Source organism: Mandrillus leucophaeus, unplaced genomic scaffold (assembly GCF_000951045.1).
Source record: "Mandrillus leucophaeus isolate KB7577 unplaced genomic scaffold, Mleu.le_1.0 Scaffold940, whole genome shotgun sequence".
NCBI classification, from domain to species: Eukaryota; Metazoa; Chordata; class Mammalia; order Primates; family Cercopithecidae; genus Mandrillus; species Mandrillus leucophaeus.
In genome coordinates this window covers 915,456-936,212 of record NW_012110253.1, presented here as the reverse complement: position 1 = coordinate 936,212, position 20,757 = coordinate 915,456, and the positions used below count along the sequence as shown (strand labels likewise).

The following is a 20,757-nucleotide window of genomic DNA, read 5'->3' as shown; positions in this document are numbered from 1 at the left end:
TATTGGTACTAGATGATTTAAGCAGCAAAATCCTCACTTTTGGAGAACAACGCTAGCAGAAGACATTTCAAAGTTAAATTATTTTAGCTTTGATATAAGTAATGTCACAAGAAGGCAAAGAAAATAATTGTGTATATTCGTGCCAATCATATGCAAGATCTATTATAAGAGATAAAGGAAGATTTTAATATTAATAACACATTTAAAATGAGATGCTTGGAACCAACTTGATAAATACCCTGAAATCATATAAAATGTGAAATTTGAAACAGTAATACAATACATTGAAATTCAATTCAAACTGGGAAAAAAATGCTAGCAGATCAAAGCAATTGTATTAAAGCCTGTAGCCATGAAGAAGGTTGTCACAGGTCAACACACACGTGGTGAGGGAATTTTCTACTTCCTACAGTATGATCTTTAGTGGTATTCTGTAGTATTTTTTTTGCCTTGTAGCTAATACAGATTAACATTTTCTTCAAATATTGATAATAATAAAATAATATTAGGCTTTATGATATATAAAACTATCTTCACTCTAAGTATAGCATATTCAGATTGGCTGCAAAGAACTTCAAAAATACAGATTATAAACATACAGTAACACTTAAAGTGTCATTAAGGGAAATAATTGGTCAGAATGAGTCTGCAACATTACTTAAGGTCTAGAAGTCTAAACTGGTTTTTATACTTAAAACAGATACGGCTTGTATGACATGAATAGATACAAATTGAAACAGGGTAGTGTGATTGAGGGAAACCGGTCTGGCCTCAGAACCAGAAGAATCCAGTTTCTCCCCTTATTTATTCTGCCAGCTTCTTCTGGGATTTGGAAAAGTCACTTAACCTTTCTGGGCGTCATTTCTTATCAATGAAATGATGGGTTTTTTTTTACATTGCAATCTAATACTGAAATGCTTCATATACTGTCATGAATGAAGAATCATTTCTCTCATTTCTTTCACACTGTCACTGCCTTATATAAAGCATTAGGGCCTTTAAAAAAAACTCTATTCTCTTCATAATTTGTTTCATCCTCCACAATGCTTCCAAACTAATTTTCCTAGAATTCACACCTCATCGCGCATTTAATGGTGCCCCATTAATAACAAAATAACGTGCAAATTTTTTAGAATGATATTTATGACTTTTTAAAATATGGCCTTGATCTGCCTTTCTTGGTTAATTTTGCTTTCCACCTACTCTCCACTCTCCTAAACCAGAAAGACAGCCCATGTTCCCATTATATTTATATTTCAAAAAGATGCGTTCTAGTCTCTGCTTCACGTTACAGTTCCACATTTATTTCTCATAAAAATTGGACTTATCCTTTCAGGTTGAGGTCATAGAATTTTTTCTCCCTGAAACCTTCTCCAGGTTCTCCACTCAGAATTGAAGACTCCATCTCATATACTACATATATAACTTTATCAAAGGATCTGTTAGTCTGCCTCTGATTATAGTTATTTATATATTACCAGCCCTTGCCCTAAGATCAAGTACTCAAAAGTGAAACCTTTGCAATTTACCCAATGCTTTGAAGGTTCTAGGTGTCCAATAAATGTTCACTGAATTTAATTGAAAGAAATCAAGAAATTTTGATTAAAGGAACAAAAAACATAGACAATTTCTGAAAAATACAGAGCAGGTGTTGAAGACTTAGGTGCGAGATACTAGTTAAGTTTAAAAGATTGCTATATTCAATCTACACTGTATAAAGTATCTATCAGTATCCCCAAATTACGAATGAGAAAACTGAGGGAGAAATAGTTTACATAAATTGTGCAATAGCCACAAAGCCCCCAGGTGGGAACACCCAGACTCCTACCCAGGTGTCTAAGTTGGGAAATGTGCTCAAAATTCTTTGCTCATGGAACTCATCTGACTTTCCTCCTCCACACCGCTAAGATAACTGCATGTGGGGTGCCCATATGGGGAGAGGGGGTCCTAGGGGACAGGTGCAGTTTGAAGAAGGCCACTCTGTTTCTCTTAATTCTTATTACTCTTAAACATGTTCTCTACTCACTTATTCCTTATCACCCAAACATGAAGATTTCTTTGTTTGTTCCAATCTGAGATCTATCTTTTCTAGAGCTCCTCTCAGTTTCGGTAGAATTTATTAGGTATGTACTCAGACCTAAAAAGCAAAGGACATTTACTGAGTTTTCATTTAGACATTTCCTCCTAATTATCTAATTTAATTCTTACAACCTCCTTGGGATTCTTAAGATAAATTTAAGATAAGGATCGTGGCCCAGATAAGTAAAATAGAACGCCTAGCTGCAAAGGCCAGTAATAGAAACCTGGTCTGTTAAATTCCTGGAAGCATGCACCGCCGTGTATCCTGCTGCCATTCTGCCACATGTCACCATCTGGCACTAGTCTAGTGCTTTTTAGGAAAGGATAGCCCCAGGCTTCAATGAGATTGCCAGTTTAAAGGACACAAGGAGAGAGATGGCCATGTGTCAAGGGGTTTCAACGGCAACAACAGCAAAGGGCTGGGAGACGCTTTCAAATCACACTCTCACTGATGTGGTGCCCTCAGGTCCGGAAGATTCTTCCCTGTGCAGTTTCTGTGAAGTCATTTGTATTATTTTGGTTTGGGGAATATCTTAAGAGCATTTAATTATATTTTGGATATGGTCTGCTTTTATTTTCACTTTTGTCTTCCCTAGTAAATGATTTCTAATATAAAGTATCAGAAATTAGGCAAACGTAAGGTTCCAGATGTTTTCCTGCTTTTAGTGTTTCCTTTGGATCACTTTCTCTGACCATACAGAGATATCCTGATGAATGCCTGGATCATAGCAATTGTCATATGGGATGGCAGTTGTTCCTTTACGTTCTCTCCTATTCGGCCACAAGATCCTTGAAAGCAGAGAAATTGTCTTATCCATCTCTTTATCCCTGACATATTAGGTGTCCTCAATATACAATAAACTAATATATACAATAATATACAATAAACTAATACATACATGGATAATTTGAAGAGAGATGCCAAATGTTGAGACGTTCTTGCTGTATTGTTAAGAAAATATCCCCCATTTAAAAAGATCTTCATTTATTCTACCACAAGAAAATGCTTTGTATTTTGAATTTCTAGAATTCTAATGATTTCGTTAGCATTAAAAAAATCAAGAAACTTACATTGGATCCTCCATAGCAATGATAATTAATAGAGAAGAGCTACCTCACCTAATAGATGTATTAGGTTGAATGGGAAAAAAATCTGTTCTATGTTTTATACCTGAATATGAAACTACATCTTTACAGCTCTAAAAGGACCAATACAATCACTCAATGATCTAACAGTAAAGTCAAAAATAATGATAAATGGTTGTTTTATTACCTGAATATTGATCTAGCACTAGGCTTGGGTTAGTAGGTTTTGTAATCACCAGTCTTAACCTCAGGTAGTAAAAATTTGTTCTTCTTACATAATTAGACACTGAAGTATGTGCATTGTCTTGGGAAGCATTTTATTCTTTAAACCAAATTAGAGACTAAGACCTGAGGCTGAGGATCTGTATTTCAATTGTTAAAAGTAATTGCTTTTAAATCCTTTCTTCCAGCTGTAATTTCTCTTCCCTTACAACATACAGCAGACATTTTAAAATTTGGGTAATAATTGTAATTTAATGCTATTAATATTTGACAGGTACCATTTAAAGTACTTTATATGTTTGAATTCATGCAATCTTCACAACACCTTTTTGATGAAGGTACTGTTATTACTGCCATCTCACAGATGAGGAAACTGAGATTACATGAGATTACATGATTTGTACAAGGTTATACAGTAAGATTCCATGATTTGTATAAGGTTATACGGCTTGTTAGCTGGATTACAAACTCAAGAAATCTGGCTTCCCAATTCATGTTTGTGATTATTGTACATACTACCTCTTCCTAGGAGCTTATACTATGGACCAATGGGTTTACAAAGACATTGAGAAATAACAAAATAAAAAAATTAGAATATTTCTCTTTATAGATTGTTAATGCTACCCTACAATTTCTATAATGTGTGATATTGCGTATATTCTTGATGTCCTCTAACAAAACTAAGACCTTAATATACTTAGATTAAATAGTGCTTTCCCTATTAGTGGGATTGTTATATTCATACAGAGAAAGCATATAGATGTTCACATAACCTGGCAAAGGAAAGACATAGTGCATATAAAACAAGCATTAAGGGGAAAAAGTCTATTGCAATAATGTCAGGCAAAAGTGACATAACTAAAACTTCTATATGAGGGATCTTCAAAAGTCATGGAACATGTATATTATGAAAAAATCGTGAATGGATTTCAATTTTTTGCACCAAAATAAGCTCATACTCACTGAAAACATGTCTGAAAAAGATCTAGTTTGAAACGCCAAGAAGGATAAGATATCAGTTTGAAAAGAATCCTTATCAGAGGAACATCAATTTTGCTCAAACTGAAGCAAGAACATCCATCAAATTTATGATGAAACTTTGGTAGAAGAATGGCAAAATCATTGATACTTTACAGAAGGTTTATAAAGAGAAGAAATCCGAAGTTTACAAATGGATGATTCATTTTAAGAAGGGAAAAGATGATGTTGAAGATGAAGCCCACAACATCAGACCATCTATATCAATTTGCAAGGAAAACATTTGTTTTGTTCATACCCTAATTGAAGAGGACTGACTACTAACAACACAAACAATAGCCAACAACATAGACCTCTCCCTTGGTTCCGCTTACACAATTCTGACTGAAACGTTGAAGTTTTGCAAACTTTCGATTCAGTGGGTGCCAAAGTGACTGTGGCCAGATTGACTGCAGACAAGAGTAGAGCTTTCAATGGAATTTTTTAAACAAGTAGGCCATCAAAGTCCTGAAGCATTTCTTCAAAGAACTGTAACAAGTGATGAAACATGGTTTTATCAGTATGATCCTGAAAACAAAGCACAATTAAAACAATGGCTACCAAGATGGGAAAGTGGTCCTGGTAAAGCAAAGGTGGACTGGTTAAGAGCAAAGGTCATGACAACATCATTTTTGGATGCTCAAAGCATTTTGCTTGTTCACTTTCTGGAGGGCCAAAGAACAGTAATATCTGCTTATTATGAGAATGTTTTGAGAAAGTTAGCCAAAGTGTTAGCAGAAAAATGCCCAGGAAAGCTTTGCTAGAGAATCTTTCTCCACCATAACAATGTTCATCTCTCTCACCGAAACAAAGGCAATTTTGTGAGAGTGTCAATGAGAAATCATTAGATATCCATTTCACAGTCCTAATTTGGCTCGTTCTGACTTAGTTTTGTTTTCTAATCTTAAGAAATCTTTCAAAGGTATCCATTTTTCTTCAGTTGATAATGTAAAAAATTTTGCAATGACATGGTTAAATTCCCAGGAGCATCAGTTCTTTAGGAATGGACCAAACAGCTTTTATCATTGCTTACAAAATTATCTTGAACTTGATAGAGCTTATGTTGAGAAATAAAGTTTATGTTTTTTATGTTTATCTTTTAATCCCATTTTTTTCCATGAACTTTTAGAAGTCCCCTTGTATTTGAGTTATAGCATAAGAAAAGCAAATTTTTGATTTTGAGATCTAAATTGACATATAATCTTAACATTATACACACAGAAATGACTGAATTAAAGACCATCAGTGTTTCTAAATTAATTATAGTTTCATAATGTTTATTAAAATAAGGTATCAATTTTATCATTAAACCATTTTACTTAAACATTATGAAAGTTCATATTTTTTATTATATTTATTCAATTTATTTAACAAATATTTTTAGTATTTGCCTTGTGCCTGATACATTTTATTTGACCTATTAATTATCCAGAAATGGAATTTCTCATCTAATTTCAGAGATTAGAACACTATAGCATATCACAAGTTTCTCTTCCCTCTGAGCTTGTCTCCTACGTACACATCTTTATACACACTTAGATGCACACTTAGATGCACATTATGAGCCCTTCTTCAAAGTTAAAACTTTCCAGTGCTGCTGAAGGCCTTAGTTATTTAAGTTTCACTTTTGAAAAGGCTTGGTGCATGTAAAAGAGATGTTGAAGTTAAGCTGTTAATGTGGGACATTAATAACTTCTATTTTATTTTCTAACATATTAATGCTGTGATTAAATTAATTAAAGTAGGTAGGATTGTATTATGTGTTTTACTGGAAAATGCATCAAAAAGATGAACAATATATATAAATAAAATGCTATATAACTGCCAAAGAAAGCCACTTTATTACTAAATACTTAAATGAAAAAATATAACTGCTTTTGGATTGCTTGACCAACACAATCACCTGGGAAGGTAAGTGGCTTGAACCAACAGTAAATAGAGAGAGTGTGAGAGAGAGCTAAATTGCCCTGCCTCACTGCCCAAGCTCAGTGTCCATGCTAAAGAGCTTCTGCTTAGGTTGTAAATCGCTGTCCTCTCTGTGATTTTTTTTTTTTTAACATGGCATGGAAAGAATGTGGAACTGAGGACAGATGGCTAAGGACATTGTGATTCTTAGGGTCATCCCATATGAGATACCTTATACCCCGCTCCCTCTCCCTACTGTGCTGCATTGACCTCTGGAATCTTGGGAAGGTGAAGGGTTGTGGTGGAGGAAGAAACAGAGCCTGTTGAGTTTGGTTGGCTGGGGGATTTGGAATGAGGAATGAGCAGTTCTTAAAGTTTTTTGTAGTCCCATAGAGTAGGCATTTTCTAGGGGATGCTACACTTGGCCATTCTTAGTTATGTTGGAATATACATTTGAGCAGTGAAGTCTTAGCAATCTCTTCCTCTATTTCTGAACAGGACTGAAAAGACCACTAGCCTTCAAGGTCAGACAAAGAATAATGTGGCCAAGGCCAAGGCCAAAGCTGAGGTTCAGTCCAGGCTCTGTCTCCCTATATTCATTAATTAAGCTGCTAGATTTATTGACCAACACCACAACTAATGCATCACAGATCTATTGAGAGAGTATCTGCTCTCTGCTATTTGCATTGTTCTACAGGCTGGAGTTTAAAAATAAATAATAAAAGGATTTTTTTCTTAATTATGTCCTGGGCCAACCGTCTAAAAATTACTAGAACCAATATTATCTATGGAATAGCCACTAGTCTGAGGCTTAAATATTGAGAAACATAACACCATCAAATAATTTTCCTTCATGTACATCAAATTCAACTGGAAGCTAGAAACTAAATGAGGTCTTAATGCAGAAGAGTTTTCGAAAGTTCATCTCTCTATAGTACATTGTTTATAACAGATTGCTGACCATCCTTTTTATGAGGTTTTGCCATGAAGAAGACATTATTTATGTCCAAATCTTCACAGTTGGATGTTCTCCATGTTTTAATCAGTCAAATCTCAGTTGCTACAATACAAGCATTTTCAGATCATCACCCAAGGGATAAGTAACCTGTTAATTCTTCAGGGTGTATTCAACTGCCTTAAAAAAAAAAGATTTCAATGAATCATACAATAGCCTAAATGAGATGACTCTTTCCCAAAGACTAAATCTAATTTATTCATCATTTTTTAGAAAGCGTAATATTCTTTATTTCACAGATGGTTCAGTTGAGGCATGGGAGGATATTTAATTTGCATTGAACAGACACTGCTGCTGATGAGTTTATATATGACACTTTAGAACTCTGGAAAGCTGAGAACGGCAGTGGCTTACAGATTATGGGCCTCCCAACAACCCTGGAATAAGGACTTTCAGTAGAGTGTTACCTGGGCACTGTGTGTAGAAGATGCTCAGTAAATGAGAATTCCCCTCCACTGACTAGGTCAAGGTAAGGGTACTGAAAAAAAGTGGTCTCTATTTTGTAAGTGTGTGCATATGTCCCTCTATCTTTAAAAATGAGCAGAAATTCCAGTAAATATTTGTTGTTATTGTATTTAAACATTATAATAAACTGCTCTACCATTGTATGCACATTGTATAAAACATACATAAATGTGTGATACCAATAGAAAACAATCAGGAGAACCAGCCCCTTTCCAGGTAATCTGGTAGCATCTAAAGCCACCACAAAGTTTACTTCAGACAAGATGGGAGAGGGGGTGTTGGTAAATGGGAAAGGGCAATTCGTTTACTAGGCCTGACTTTGCTTTAGAATTCTTGGCCATATTTTATAATTTGTATATGATTAAGAGGTCATAATTACTCTATCCTGACCACAATAGTTCAATCATTTTCAAATGAGGAAAATGAGGCTTAGAGGAAATAAGTTAATTGCCAAAGATTACAAAGCTAATTGGCAGATCAAGTTAAGAAAAAAAGCTATATTCTTTTATAAAAGTAAAAAAATATATATATCTATATCTAATAGTTCGTTTTACCATAGGCACAAAAAATTGTCTATGGTATATGTGCCTTATCTAACTGAAACAACTTTCTATGAAAACTAAAATTGCAAGTTCTTTGCTTCACTGATGCCTTTGAAATTTCAAATCTCAAACAATCCATAGGTAGGTCCTAGATCATAAAATGAACATAAGCATAATTAAGAGATAAGGACTCATATAGACCTTGGATATTGATTTAATCTTCAACTGTTCAATAATCCACAAGGCCGAGCAATGTCTCTGATAGGGAATTTATGATCACTCTGCAAATAAAAATGTCTCCATAAGCTGATAAAAGACAGTTAAAGAAAAATTTATGTTCGTATGATTAGTCTTGTTTTATTACACCCAGTTAAAATTTATGGAAATTCTACTATTGACTAGAAAGTATGCCAGTGATTATTCTATATCGTTTCTATTACTTTTACCAAAAGTCGCATCATAAGAAATTAATAAATATTTACTCAGTACATAAATTGTTGTAAGAGTACGAAACAGGTTATACCCTGGAATTTCATTTTAGCATTCTGTATTGAAGAACATTTGATATAAGATCAGTCTCTTTTGGACTCTATCCATGAGGACTCAATTTCTGAAGCATGTCTAGGATTTCATTAAATGGCAGTTTACCTCTAAGCAAACCCATAGCACAGACTTTTGGTAAGAGCATTAAGTTGTTAACAATATAGTCACATCTACTTCCATTGCTCTCACTCCCAAACATCATTCTTTTGTTAAATGTACTGATTCCATGTTTACCTTTTCCACAAATACATTGATTTTAATTACTTGTCTTTCCCCTTTTCTTTAATTTATTCCTAAGTGATCTAAATACCAGTTTTACACAGACAGAAACCATCTTGTTACAGCAAATAAGAAAGCAATTATCCTCCTCTATGTTGCTTGACAAACAACCAGATAGTAATGATTGGTTTAGTCCAGATAGTGCAATTGGTTCAGTCTAATTATTGATAAGAAAAACACCTCAACGTTACTTATGCCAAAATTAGCATTTCTATCCTTGGCATCCATATTTCAAAATCCACTTGACCATGAAAAGATTACTCCATTCGATAGTTAACTGTAAATAAATTTCTCAGCTAATTCATACCATAAAAGGCTACCATGATGCTCATAATTAGACATTTCACAGTTTAAATATCACCTGTTTTTTCCTTTTGACCAAGATGGAAAATAGCACTACTTGAGTTTTAGACAAGTTTTTGGACTTCTCTGAGTCTTCGTTACTTAATTTTTAAAATAGAGTTTATATTTATTTCTCAGTTGCATTTAAAGGATCAGATGAGATAATGTATGAAAAATTTACATTGAAGTATAAGGGAAAATTCAAAGCTATTCTATAGCTGATGACATAAATTATATTCTTACTCGTTCCCTTGTTTATGCTTTCCTTTACTATCTGTTAGAGACCTCATGTCAAGGGAGTTAATTGTGAAATTACAGGTGGGCATGTAGGCAATGAGAAAAATCCTTTCTGATTTTCTAATCTTTAGCTATTACCATGCTTTTCAAAGAGCCTAACAACTTGGAACAGTGGAAGATCCATTCATAATTGTTTAATGTAAGGTGGTCATTGGAAGTTAGCACAAACAGCTAGCCCAATTTGTTCACATGTAGAATTAGAATGACCTGTATTTTAAATGTTATAATCCAGAGGGAAACTTTCTAATATAAGGAATTCTAGAAATAGTAATAATTAGGAAAGAGCACTAGAACAGGAGTCAGGAGACCTAGGTTCTATTCCTGATCTGATATTAACCAGTGTGTCCTTAGGTAACTCGGGCATACTTGACATGTCCAAAGGTTAACTCAGTTAACATTTTCAAGGCAAAATTTTCTTACGTGATTGAAGAAACAGTGAGGCCATATGTCATTGGATTATATAACTTTATTAGACTTATCTCTGTAATAAGACTTTTAAACTCTATAAGACATTTCCTCACCTTTTAAATACAAAGGTTGTATACATATGCTGAGAGAAAATGTGTTTGCTATGAGTAACATTTGTAATACATTTCCAACATAAACAGCAATAATTGTGTCTCAAATAATCTTTAACAAGCCAGCTTAGACAACCAAAATGTTTAAAGGGGTCTCCATGGTTTGCTCATAGATTGGATCTCAATCACACACACACACACACATCCACCCACTTCACTCCTACCTTCAATTTTCTAATGCTTTTTCTTCTAATCCTGCTTGGCTTGACCTCTCTCTGTTTCTATTATCTTTTTGAATTTCTTTCTTTCTATCATTTTAATCGACCTACATATTCTACTCTCCTAAACTCTATTTAATTTCCAAGTCTTCCCTCTCACCCCCACCCATTGATCCTCATTAATCTTCATCAGAGACTCACGGGTGCCATTTGTGCTTGCCCAAAGAGAGCTTGTTTTTAGGGGACACTGTGCCTTTCAGACATATCAAAAATTAAACCAATTACTATTAAGTAGGAAAAAGAACTAACACAGCCAAGTTTTGTAGCTGAATATAGAGAAAAACTCTGATCCACAACTCTGACAGAGCCACAACCAGACATGTTTCAAAGACACACATCCAGATACCATGAAGCTAGCCAAGTCACAGCAGAGGCAGGGCTCTCCATTGCACTTCTTCACTAGGTTTAGCATTGTTGTTGGAAGCATGTGTGAGACAGTATGGTGTAGTCATAATGCAAGAGCAAGATGGACAGGCTCTGAAATCCTGACTCCCTCATTTCATTGCTATGCGACCCTGGTAAAAACAGTAGCTCTCTGAGCTACAATTTCTGATTCAAAAAATAAAGATAGCAATACCTTTTCAATAGGATAGTTCTCCAGACTAAAAATAATGTATCTAGAGAGTCCGTCATATAAAGAAGACTTGAAATGGATTCTTTTTTATTACTATGATTATTATCATTATTATTAAAATCTCCTTGAAATTGGCAGAAGCCAAGTATTTTTTCTTTCCTAATAAAGTAGAACAAATCACATTTTGAGTAACTTGGCCATGAAGAAACAGTAAGATAGTCGTGGTGTTTAGAAATAGAAAATAATTCCCTAATAGCAAGCGCTATGTTCAATACTTAGATTTGTAGAAATGTCCTCATTTAACTCTATCTCTAAAACTTAGGGCTCTAGTCTCTATTTATTTTATTTTGCATCAGAGTTTATGCATTGTGACTTTGAAAGAGAAGAGACTTGCCAACTCATCTCATTTGGCAGGGTTTGAAGTACTTCTTTGAGCAGACTCTACTTCTATACAATCTAAAGAAGAGAAAAAAAACTACAGCTACTATTTTGGTATATGCAATGCACAAATGTGATTTTATATTTCCTACTGATGCTGAAGTTTATGTAAAAGGGAATAAGCTAGCAATATTTCTTAGCAAGAAAATCAAGTGAGTTATGTAATTTTAACATAGATCATGAGATAGAACTGAAATCTTGTGAATTAATGTTTGCTACAATTAAAAACCTGTGGACGATTTCCAATGGGAAGAAAATAAAAATTGTATTAAGATTTTGTCAAGACACCACAATTTCAAAATGTGTTTCAAAATGTGTGTCTTTGCTCAAAGGCTTGTTGAACTTCCCCAGGTAGGATAGCAACAGAGTAGCAGCAATGGCTTCTACTCCTGAACAAACTGTTTAGTTACTGACCTTATAGTAATTAAGCTCCATTAACAAAATCCTGCAACATATCTACTGCTAAGTACACATTCAAAGTAATGAAAACTTTCTGAGTAGGCCCGGTGTGGTGGCTCACGCCTGTCACCCCAGCACTTTCGGAGGCTGAGGCAGGAGGATTGCTGGAGCCCAGGAGTTCGAGACCAGCTTGGGCAACATGATGAAATCCTGACTCTACCAAAAATTATAAATACTGGCTGGGTGTGGTGGTGCATGCCTGTAGTCCCACGTACTCAGGAGGCTGAAGTGGGAGAATCGTTTGAACCCAGGAAGCAGAGGTTGCAGTGAGCTGAGATCATGCCACTGCACTCCAGCCTGGGTGACAGAGGAAGACCCTGCCACAAAAAGAAAAAAACAAAAGGAATGAAAACTTTCTGAGTAACCTTAATTTTTTGAGATTCAAATATTCTGAATTGGAATGCTTCAGATACTGTAATTTTATACTGAGTGGAGAGAGAGATGATATTCTTACTCCACGTGTATTTGTACATACCTATGCACAGAAGTGTGTGCATACATATGTGTCTTTGTGTGTTTTCTCATATGAATAACAGGCAATTTCAAACTCTTTTCTGTATCGGTAACCCTGTCAAAATATATTTGCATATAGGTGAAGCATAACTCTTCTGCCTTCATAAAGTTAGCATCAGGTTTGTTATAAAAATGTTATGTCATATAGCAGAATGTTTAAGGAAAAAGAATCTCATTCCCATTTTTTTCATGTTAAGAATTTATATCTTTTTAGGTTTAAAAAGGTAATTTGTCATTTGTTTACATTACATAATGAATTGATCTTTGAGAAGGATGACTAATGAGAACAAAATTGTGAGCCTGAGCCCCAGATGGACCACTGTAATCCTTTGCATAAAGGAAGTGCACTAGTCCCAGACAACCAGCCTTATCGCATACAATATTGGGCTATGCCCAAAGGATTATAACTCATTCTACTATAAAGACACATGCACACATATGTTTATTGTGGCACTTTTCACAATAGCAAAGACTTGGAACCAACCCAAATGCCCATCAGTAATATTCTGGATAAAGAAAATGTGACATACATTCACCATGGAATACTATGCAGCCATAAAAAAGGATAAGTTCATGTCCTTTGCAGGGACATGGATGAATCTGGAAACCAACATTCTCAGCAAACTAACACAAGAACAGAAAACCAAACATCACATGTTCTCATTCATAAGTGGGAGTTGAACAGTGAGAACACATGGACACAGGGAAGGGATCGTCACACACCAGGGCCTGTGGGGGTTGGGGGGCTAGGGGAGGGATAGCGTTAGGAGAAATACTTACTATGGGTGACAGGTTGATGGGTGCAGCAAACCACCATGGCACGTGTATACCTATGTAACAAAACTGCACGTTCTGCACATGTACCCCAGGACTTAAAGTATAATTATTTTAAAAAAGTTTGAAAACTCTTTTGCTAACTCTAGGTATACTGCTGGCGCAGTTGCTACTGTAAGCGATACAGCCATCACTTGCAGGGTACTTGGGAACTTTAAGGGCATGATAAACCTTTTCTTTAGTGGAACATTCCTTTTTAACCTGCTTTTCTCTTTATCCTAATAAGGTTTGGCTATGCTTATCTGAGAGTTCTTTTCACAACTTGACCTTTGTTTCCCCAGGCTGTACAGTGTAAAACTGAGTTATGAAGCTTGCTCATAAAATGATGTGCAAAATTAAAAATCACCGTGTTTTTCAAATCGCCATCCAATATTACTGTCAACCATAAGCCATTTCATTAGCAAACAGCAGCATAAACCAAAAATGTAAGAAAAAATAATTTTATCCCTTAAACCAAAGTGTGCTTTAACATCAGGTATGGCGGTGAACAAAGACAAGATTACTTGCTTTTAGTGGCTGAACACAAACACCTCAGCCTAATGCCCATAGGGGTATAATTAGAGATACCTTGACACTCTGCAAATGGGCTGCCAACATCTTTACTCCTTCCTTGCATCTATCCAGAGTTCTTGTTGAGGGGCACTAGCCACTAACTGATGAGCCAGTGTGGGGAGTATGCACTGTCCACCAACTCTTTGTGCTTGGAGGCTCCCAGTGGAGGAGGTTGAGCTGAGGAAACCGATCTGTTGTCAGAGAAAACTGTATTACCTTTGTCAGTGTGCCCTTGCCTTACTACATCTTCCTTTTTTACCAGTGAGAAACCATAGAAAGTAACTTTGCCTATATGAATGTTCTTTCAACAAGTTGAGAGAGATTGTTATTGCAGTGGTGAAGAGCATGAGCTTTGAGTTAATACCCAGCCGTGCCTCTAACTTTGCTTTATAAAAATGGGCAAGTTGTTTAACTTTTATGAGTTTCAGTTTCTCTTCAAAACACAGATAATAATGGCTCTTTCTTAAAGAGAAACTTTGAAGATTGAATGACATGGTCATGTAAAGCATTTAGCTTATTGTTAGTACATATTAAGTACTTTATAAATGGTTGTCATTATTATTGTACAAACTTTAAATAGTACTTCACTCTCTCCATTTGTATCAATTAATACAGATCCATTTCAAGAAGCCTGTGGAGCCCAAACTGTTTCTAGAAACAGGGGAGAAGATGACTTCTTCTCAACAATGGGAACTCTCAAGCTGGACCTTGTCAGGACTTGATCTTTTAAGTCCAAACTATAAGTAAAATAATTTATTTCAGGTCAAGAACAGTTATAAGAAAGGAAAAGAACTAACATATCTTGATTGCCTACCATATCTCAGCCATGATCCTTTAACCGCATGATATATTCAATATTCTAAGACATAGGTATAATAATTTCTATTATGTATGAATACAGGTGTATTTATATTTATATTATGTAATTTCTATTATATGTGAAGAAACTAAGGGTGAGAGAAGTAACTTGGCCAGAACTATTCATGTAGTATCTGGCAAAGGCGGTGTTTGAACCAAGTCAATCTGTGTGCAAGGCCCAGGTTTTTCCCAGAGCATGCTGCCATTTTCCTGATATAACTCAGTCCATCTTGATTTTAGCCCCTTTCACAACTCAAGTGAAAGTTTCCCTTCCCTCATTTTCCCAATTAAAGTTTCTTTACATCTCATACCTATCATGAATTAGTGATGTCAAACTCCTAAACTCCTTGAAAAAAGGCAAAGTGTAAGTCGCTCATGGTGTCACTGACTTGAGAACCAGGCACTGTTTTCTCCTGAGATCTGTTTTGTTAGAATCCTCTTGTTACTTAAATTATGGTTTGGGTAACAGAGAAGGCTAAAAATATGTGCTTTAGACTGATATGTGATGGAAAGAGATTCACTCATATTTCACTTTTCCATCTTAATTTCTAAGGTCTTGGGAAACTGTGCTGGAAAGCAAAGTGTCATTACTCTAGAACATTTTACTAACATGCAAATTCAAGCTATGTTTATTCATCCTACAAAAGAGATGTAAATTTAGTGCATTGTCACCACCTTCAAAATGAGTCATTTCAAAGGAGTGTGGTAGTGCATCTGGTCAAACCCTTAAATAATTATTATACTAATGCAGTCTCCCATTTTCTGGAGGCTCTTTAGTGGTTCATCATACATTTAATTTTTAGGAAGATAATTTGCAATCCAATTGTGTGGATCTGTTTTTGAAGTCTGTTAACCCCAAGACACAGTGTCATCAATGCTCATTTAAACTCCATGAATTGTCTTCAAGTAATTGTTCTATAGTTTGCCCTGCTAAGGAATTCATAGAGGATATCTGAATGGGCCAAAGTAAAAGTAATGAATCTGGGCTATTTCCACTCATGGAAAAGAAGTAACAATTGTCAGATGTCTGTTCCTAAACACGCAATTCAAATGCATTATGAGGCACTTGTACTTTTAAAATTCTTGCTTAAGGGATATGTACTCCGGTTAAAGATGCCTCAAAAGTGCACACGGACATTCTGTAAAGGCACATCCTTAATTGTCTGGTTTGCATCCTCTTTCATGGGGGCATTTTCCTTGAAGCCATATAGCTGCAACCCCCATGTAGTCAGCTTCTAGCTGACCTCAGGTGTGTTCCTTCCTGGAGATGGAATTCAGACAAACTGATTTCTCCTAGACAAATGTCATTGATTCAGACACAAATGAAATCACTGTAACACAAAACTACATGGATTAGCAATGCGACAAGTGGTCTGATAGATTGAACTTGAAGGCAGGTATCTCATCTTTCTATTCCTTCACCCTTTTCATTATGGAATCTTCTGCTACCTACATTTTCTTGAGAAAGCTCTTCATTATCTTTCAACAAAAATTACCTAAATCGTGGTCAATCGTGGTCTCAAAAATCTCTTGTGAAAAGAGAAAGGATAATAAATGAATTCATTATTTTAAATACATAGGTCCTTTTTTTTTGCTTCTTTTCTATGGGTCACGAATGAAGGGTCACCCATCATTTCTCTGAAACTTATGCAAGTCACATACATCTTTCTTAAAACTGAAATTATTTTAAAAAATTATGACACCTCTACAAAACTTCCAAATATATTGTTACCTATAAGAACAGACTGACAATGTCTCTTCTCCCAAGTTTCAAGGCAGTGACTATTCCTCATCACAGATAAGCCTTGCAATCATTGAATACAGAATCTACTGTTTGTACTTGGAAGGGCTAAACCTCCATATTTGGCTGAAAAGATGGCCAGAGAAGGTTATTTATGATTCAGCAACAGTCTTATAATTCTCTATGCAACCCAGACTCTAACTACACAGAATATAGTTTTATGCCTAAAACCATCTGATTTCCCTAAACATATGCAATATACTCCTTTTGTATCTGTAATTTAGTAAACGTCTTGCTTAAAAATGTCTTCCTAATGCAATGGAGCATAGTACATAGAACCACTGTATCTGCCAATCTTTATAACTCCTACCAATTGTTTCTCCCTCAAATACTGCATTTTGGCAAGTTAGAGGGTCATGATGGATACATCTGCATTTAATTGCTTATCTATAATACTGCTCAGCACAGTAAATACACAGATACAAATCATGTAAAATCAGATGATGTCATAGATTTGAAATATTATATATAGTTATGTATACACACATACATAATATGTATTTTTTTTACTGTGGAAAGAGGCCAGTACACCGATGATTGATGTTTAGAGATGCAGATCCAATTTCAGAAGCATATGTGAGCACCATAATAATATAATAGGAGAAGGATTTGTTGGTGGGGGGCAGGGGTAATAAAAGCAATCAACAATATTTGTACTATGTAAACACCTTCAACCCTCATATGCCCTAGGCATAGCTGTGTGCACACAGAGTTCCCGACACGTACTCGGCAGGTTGAAGACACAAATCCCGAAATATGGGCATCATGGCCCCTCTGGGGCACTAGCGGACGTTGTGCACACAGGCACTACAGGAGGGCCAAGGAACTAAAACCGCACTCACTCACACAGGTATCCCTTCCTCATAGGCCACCCAGCAGCGACACCGCTAATGGTAATCACCCCGGGCTGACAGGTATTCACAGGCACATTCGGGGAGCTGCTGTGAAATCGAGGGGAAGAGGGGAGGGTCGGGCATTTGGGGACAGCGGCGCGCGCCCTGGCACGATCTCTGCGCCTCCAACGCTGTCCAGGACCTGAATTCGCTCAGGAGATGCCCAGAGGATCTGCATTATGCCAAGGCGCTGGGCCAACTCACCTCCACGAAATAAAAGCAGGGCAGGAGGGTGACGCTGTCCTTGATCACTTTGCCCTTTGGCCTCTCCTTCGCCGACATCCCTGCCGCCTGCCCGGGTCTGCGTTCTCCCCCGGGCGAGGTGTGCACAGCGCAGCTGAGGCGAGCTGCCTCCTCCAGCCCCAAGCGTCCGGCGCCGCTGATGTCACATTCCCCGCGGCCACCGCTGGAGCCAGCGCGCTGCATGCAGCGCCCCCGCCTTCTCCCCGCCCCTTTTTGCAGCAACCCAGCGATTCTCTGAGCGTGCCAGTCCTCTTCCTCCCCTAGTCTGGCTCCTGCTCCCCGTTTTTCTGGTGAGAGACGATGTCCAGCTCCCTCCTCCAAGCTGTTGCTGCAATGGCTTCCCCTCCCTGTCACCCTCCCTCAGCTCTCTACCGCCCTTGGGAGGCTCCAAGGCTGCCAGAGCTTGACGTCAAGAATCCAAAAAGGGGGACGCACTCCTGGTTTCTGCAGTAGGGAGGTAGAGGAGCCTAGCCACCTAGTCCCCTTCTGGGAACCCTCCCAGGTCACTCTAGGAATGCTATTCAAGAATGCTAAGGATCAGAAGCTCTGCTCCAGCGCATTGACCCATAGCAAGAAAACCAACCCCTGTCTGCACGAAATGAGATCTTGGATCCCACACTAAAAGTAGGCCGAGGTAGGCACTCACTGAAAGCTGGTTACTAACCAGGAATGACAACTCCTACAGGGGATTCTACCTAGGAGACTCCTTGGCTCCCTTCTACACCGAAGCACCCACTAACAAACACTACCGGTTGCCTGGGAATGATGTGGGTTCCTTGCATCCAGAGAGGCAGATGTGTGAATGCGCAGGTAATAGGCATCCTCACTGAGCCCAGAGGCTACTGTATGTTCTAATCTCACTGTCACACTCCCAGAACAGTGTCAGGATCACAATCATAACTGTAAAAAGAAGTATGTCTTCAGATATTAATAATCTGAAATCCTTCACCTTGTTGGCAGTATACATGGCTGGTCTCAATTTTGTGATTGCTTTGGCAACCAGAAGTATCAAGTTGATACAGAAGAGAGAAACACCCAGCAAACAGGATACATGGTATTATACTAATAAAGATAAGTTACTTTTGTGATCACATGTCCCAGGCCATTTCCAATATCTCCAAGTCTCCATTTCAAGCATGTGATGAACAATTTCCAACCAATTTGTCCATTTCCCTCTTTTAGTTGCTCCTCCAACAGGTCTTTAGCAATATGGCACCACCCTATCTGATAACGTACACATTTCACTGCCAACACCACCTCTTGCTCCCACTTTCCTCTGCCAGGCTTGGGTTCCAAAGTCTTGCATTATAATTGCTTGTTTCCGCCTCCCAATTTGCCATACTCACCTGATAATATGCCAGCTTAGTTGAGCCAACTTCTTTGCCCTTACCAGAGCAACTGAAAGCTACTGGATGAAAACACGCAACTGCATGCTCCTGTCTCGCATCCAACTCGTGACCACAAACTCCAAGTAGGTCCTGGAGTTGCCCCCACAATTCTGTAATTTTTTTCTGTCCAGCCATTTTTCCATTCACAACTTCTCACTTCTCAAATCTCCTCATTCTCAGTTCCTGACATTAACTCTTATTTCAGTTAGAAAATGGAAGTAATCAGAAGAGAACTACATCTTCTTCCCAAACTCACTGCTTGCCCCACCTCCCACCACACACAGTGACCGCCATCTCTTGCCTAGACTGGCATAACATAACAGCCTTCTAACTGTTCTACCAGCTTTTGCCCTTGCCATTCCCACAACCTACAAACCATTCCCTATGCAGTAACCAGAAAGGTCCTTTGAAAAGTAAACCCAATTGTGTTTTTCCGCTACCCAAACCCCCCAAGAACTCTCTTCCACTTCAATGGAAAGTCCAAACTTCCTGTCTCTTCCTTAAAGCCCTGCCTGGCCACCCTGCCTGGTTCTAGGACCTCATTCACATCACTTTGCACCTCAATGGTCTGGCCATTCCAGCCTAGCCTTTCACTGCCTCCGGAGCTTTGCACTTACTGTTCCTTTGTCTAAGAACTCTGTTCCGCCAAAATCGCGTGGCTTACCCCCTCACTTAATTCATATCTCTGCTCCAATTTTAACTCCTCAGGGAAGTTGTCTTTGATGCACCAAGTAGATTCATAATCTCAGACCTCTGTTACTCTTTATTCTTTTATACTATTTTATTTTCCTTCATAGAATTTATCACCGTTTGATAGTCAGATACTTGATATATCAAGTATTTCTGTGTCCTTTTTATCTTGCCTGCCTCACCCACTAGTAAACTCCTTGAGGTCCAGTACATTTTCATTATTATATTTTCTGGTAACTAGAAGTGTGCCTGGCAAAGAGTAGGTTATCAGTATACAGTGAAGAAATAAATGGAACAATAAAATTAAGTGATTCATAAATAACTAGATAGCATAGTTTCTCACATAGTATATGTTCATTAAATGCTTGTTGATTCTGTTTAACTATTACATTAATCAGTAATTATACTTTTCATTACTACCAATGTTACTTTGTGTTGTGGGGGTTGGGTACTGGAGGCCTTTCTTTTTTCAACCTTCTTGGTACCTCAAGAAAATTTACAATCTTTGGTGAGGTAAAAAATAAGCTAGAACATATGTAACTTAAGACAGATGTTATCATCCTGGAAACTCAGTGTTTTTATTTAAGAAAGGGTGAAATATAAGACTAAACCTATACCTGCTTAATTTCAATAGCAAAATACCTGAAGGTATGTGATAAAATATCAGAGATGTATGTTGACCACACTTCAACAATTCAACAAATTGTCCAAATATCAGAAAGGGACCCTTTTTTTCCTCCCTAGTTGGTCTGCCCAGATTGACCTGCTCACATTGTCAAGGATTAGGAAATGTTTCAGAATTCAAAGACAATTCTTATCGTAAATCCTTTATCTTTCATTAGGTCAGATTCTCCTTCCTTTGGTCTCTCTTCTTTTGAATTTTATTTTTCTAATGTATAGCATTTCCTAAAACAATCAAGCTAAAG

The 20,757-nt window shown here is 37.1% G+C and overlaps 1 protein-coding gene across 2 annotated transcripts in view; it reads right to left on the bottom strand.

The window, feature by feature from the left end:
* Positions 1-18,088, bottom strand: part of LOC105532224 (lipid phosphate phosphatase-related protein type 4) — a 45,153-nt gene extending 27,065 nt beyond the window's left edge. For both annotated transcript variants that reach the window (XM_011970316.1, XM_011970315.1), the window contains exon 1: positions 17,715-18,088. In XM_011970316.1, coding sequence (XP_011825706.1) covers positions 17,715-17,936 — 222 coding nt within the window. In that variant the 5' untranslated portion in view covers positions 17,937-18,088. The remainder of the gene's footprint in view (positions 1-17,714) is intronic.
* Positions 18,089-20,757: the final 2,669 nt, after the last annotated feature.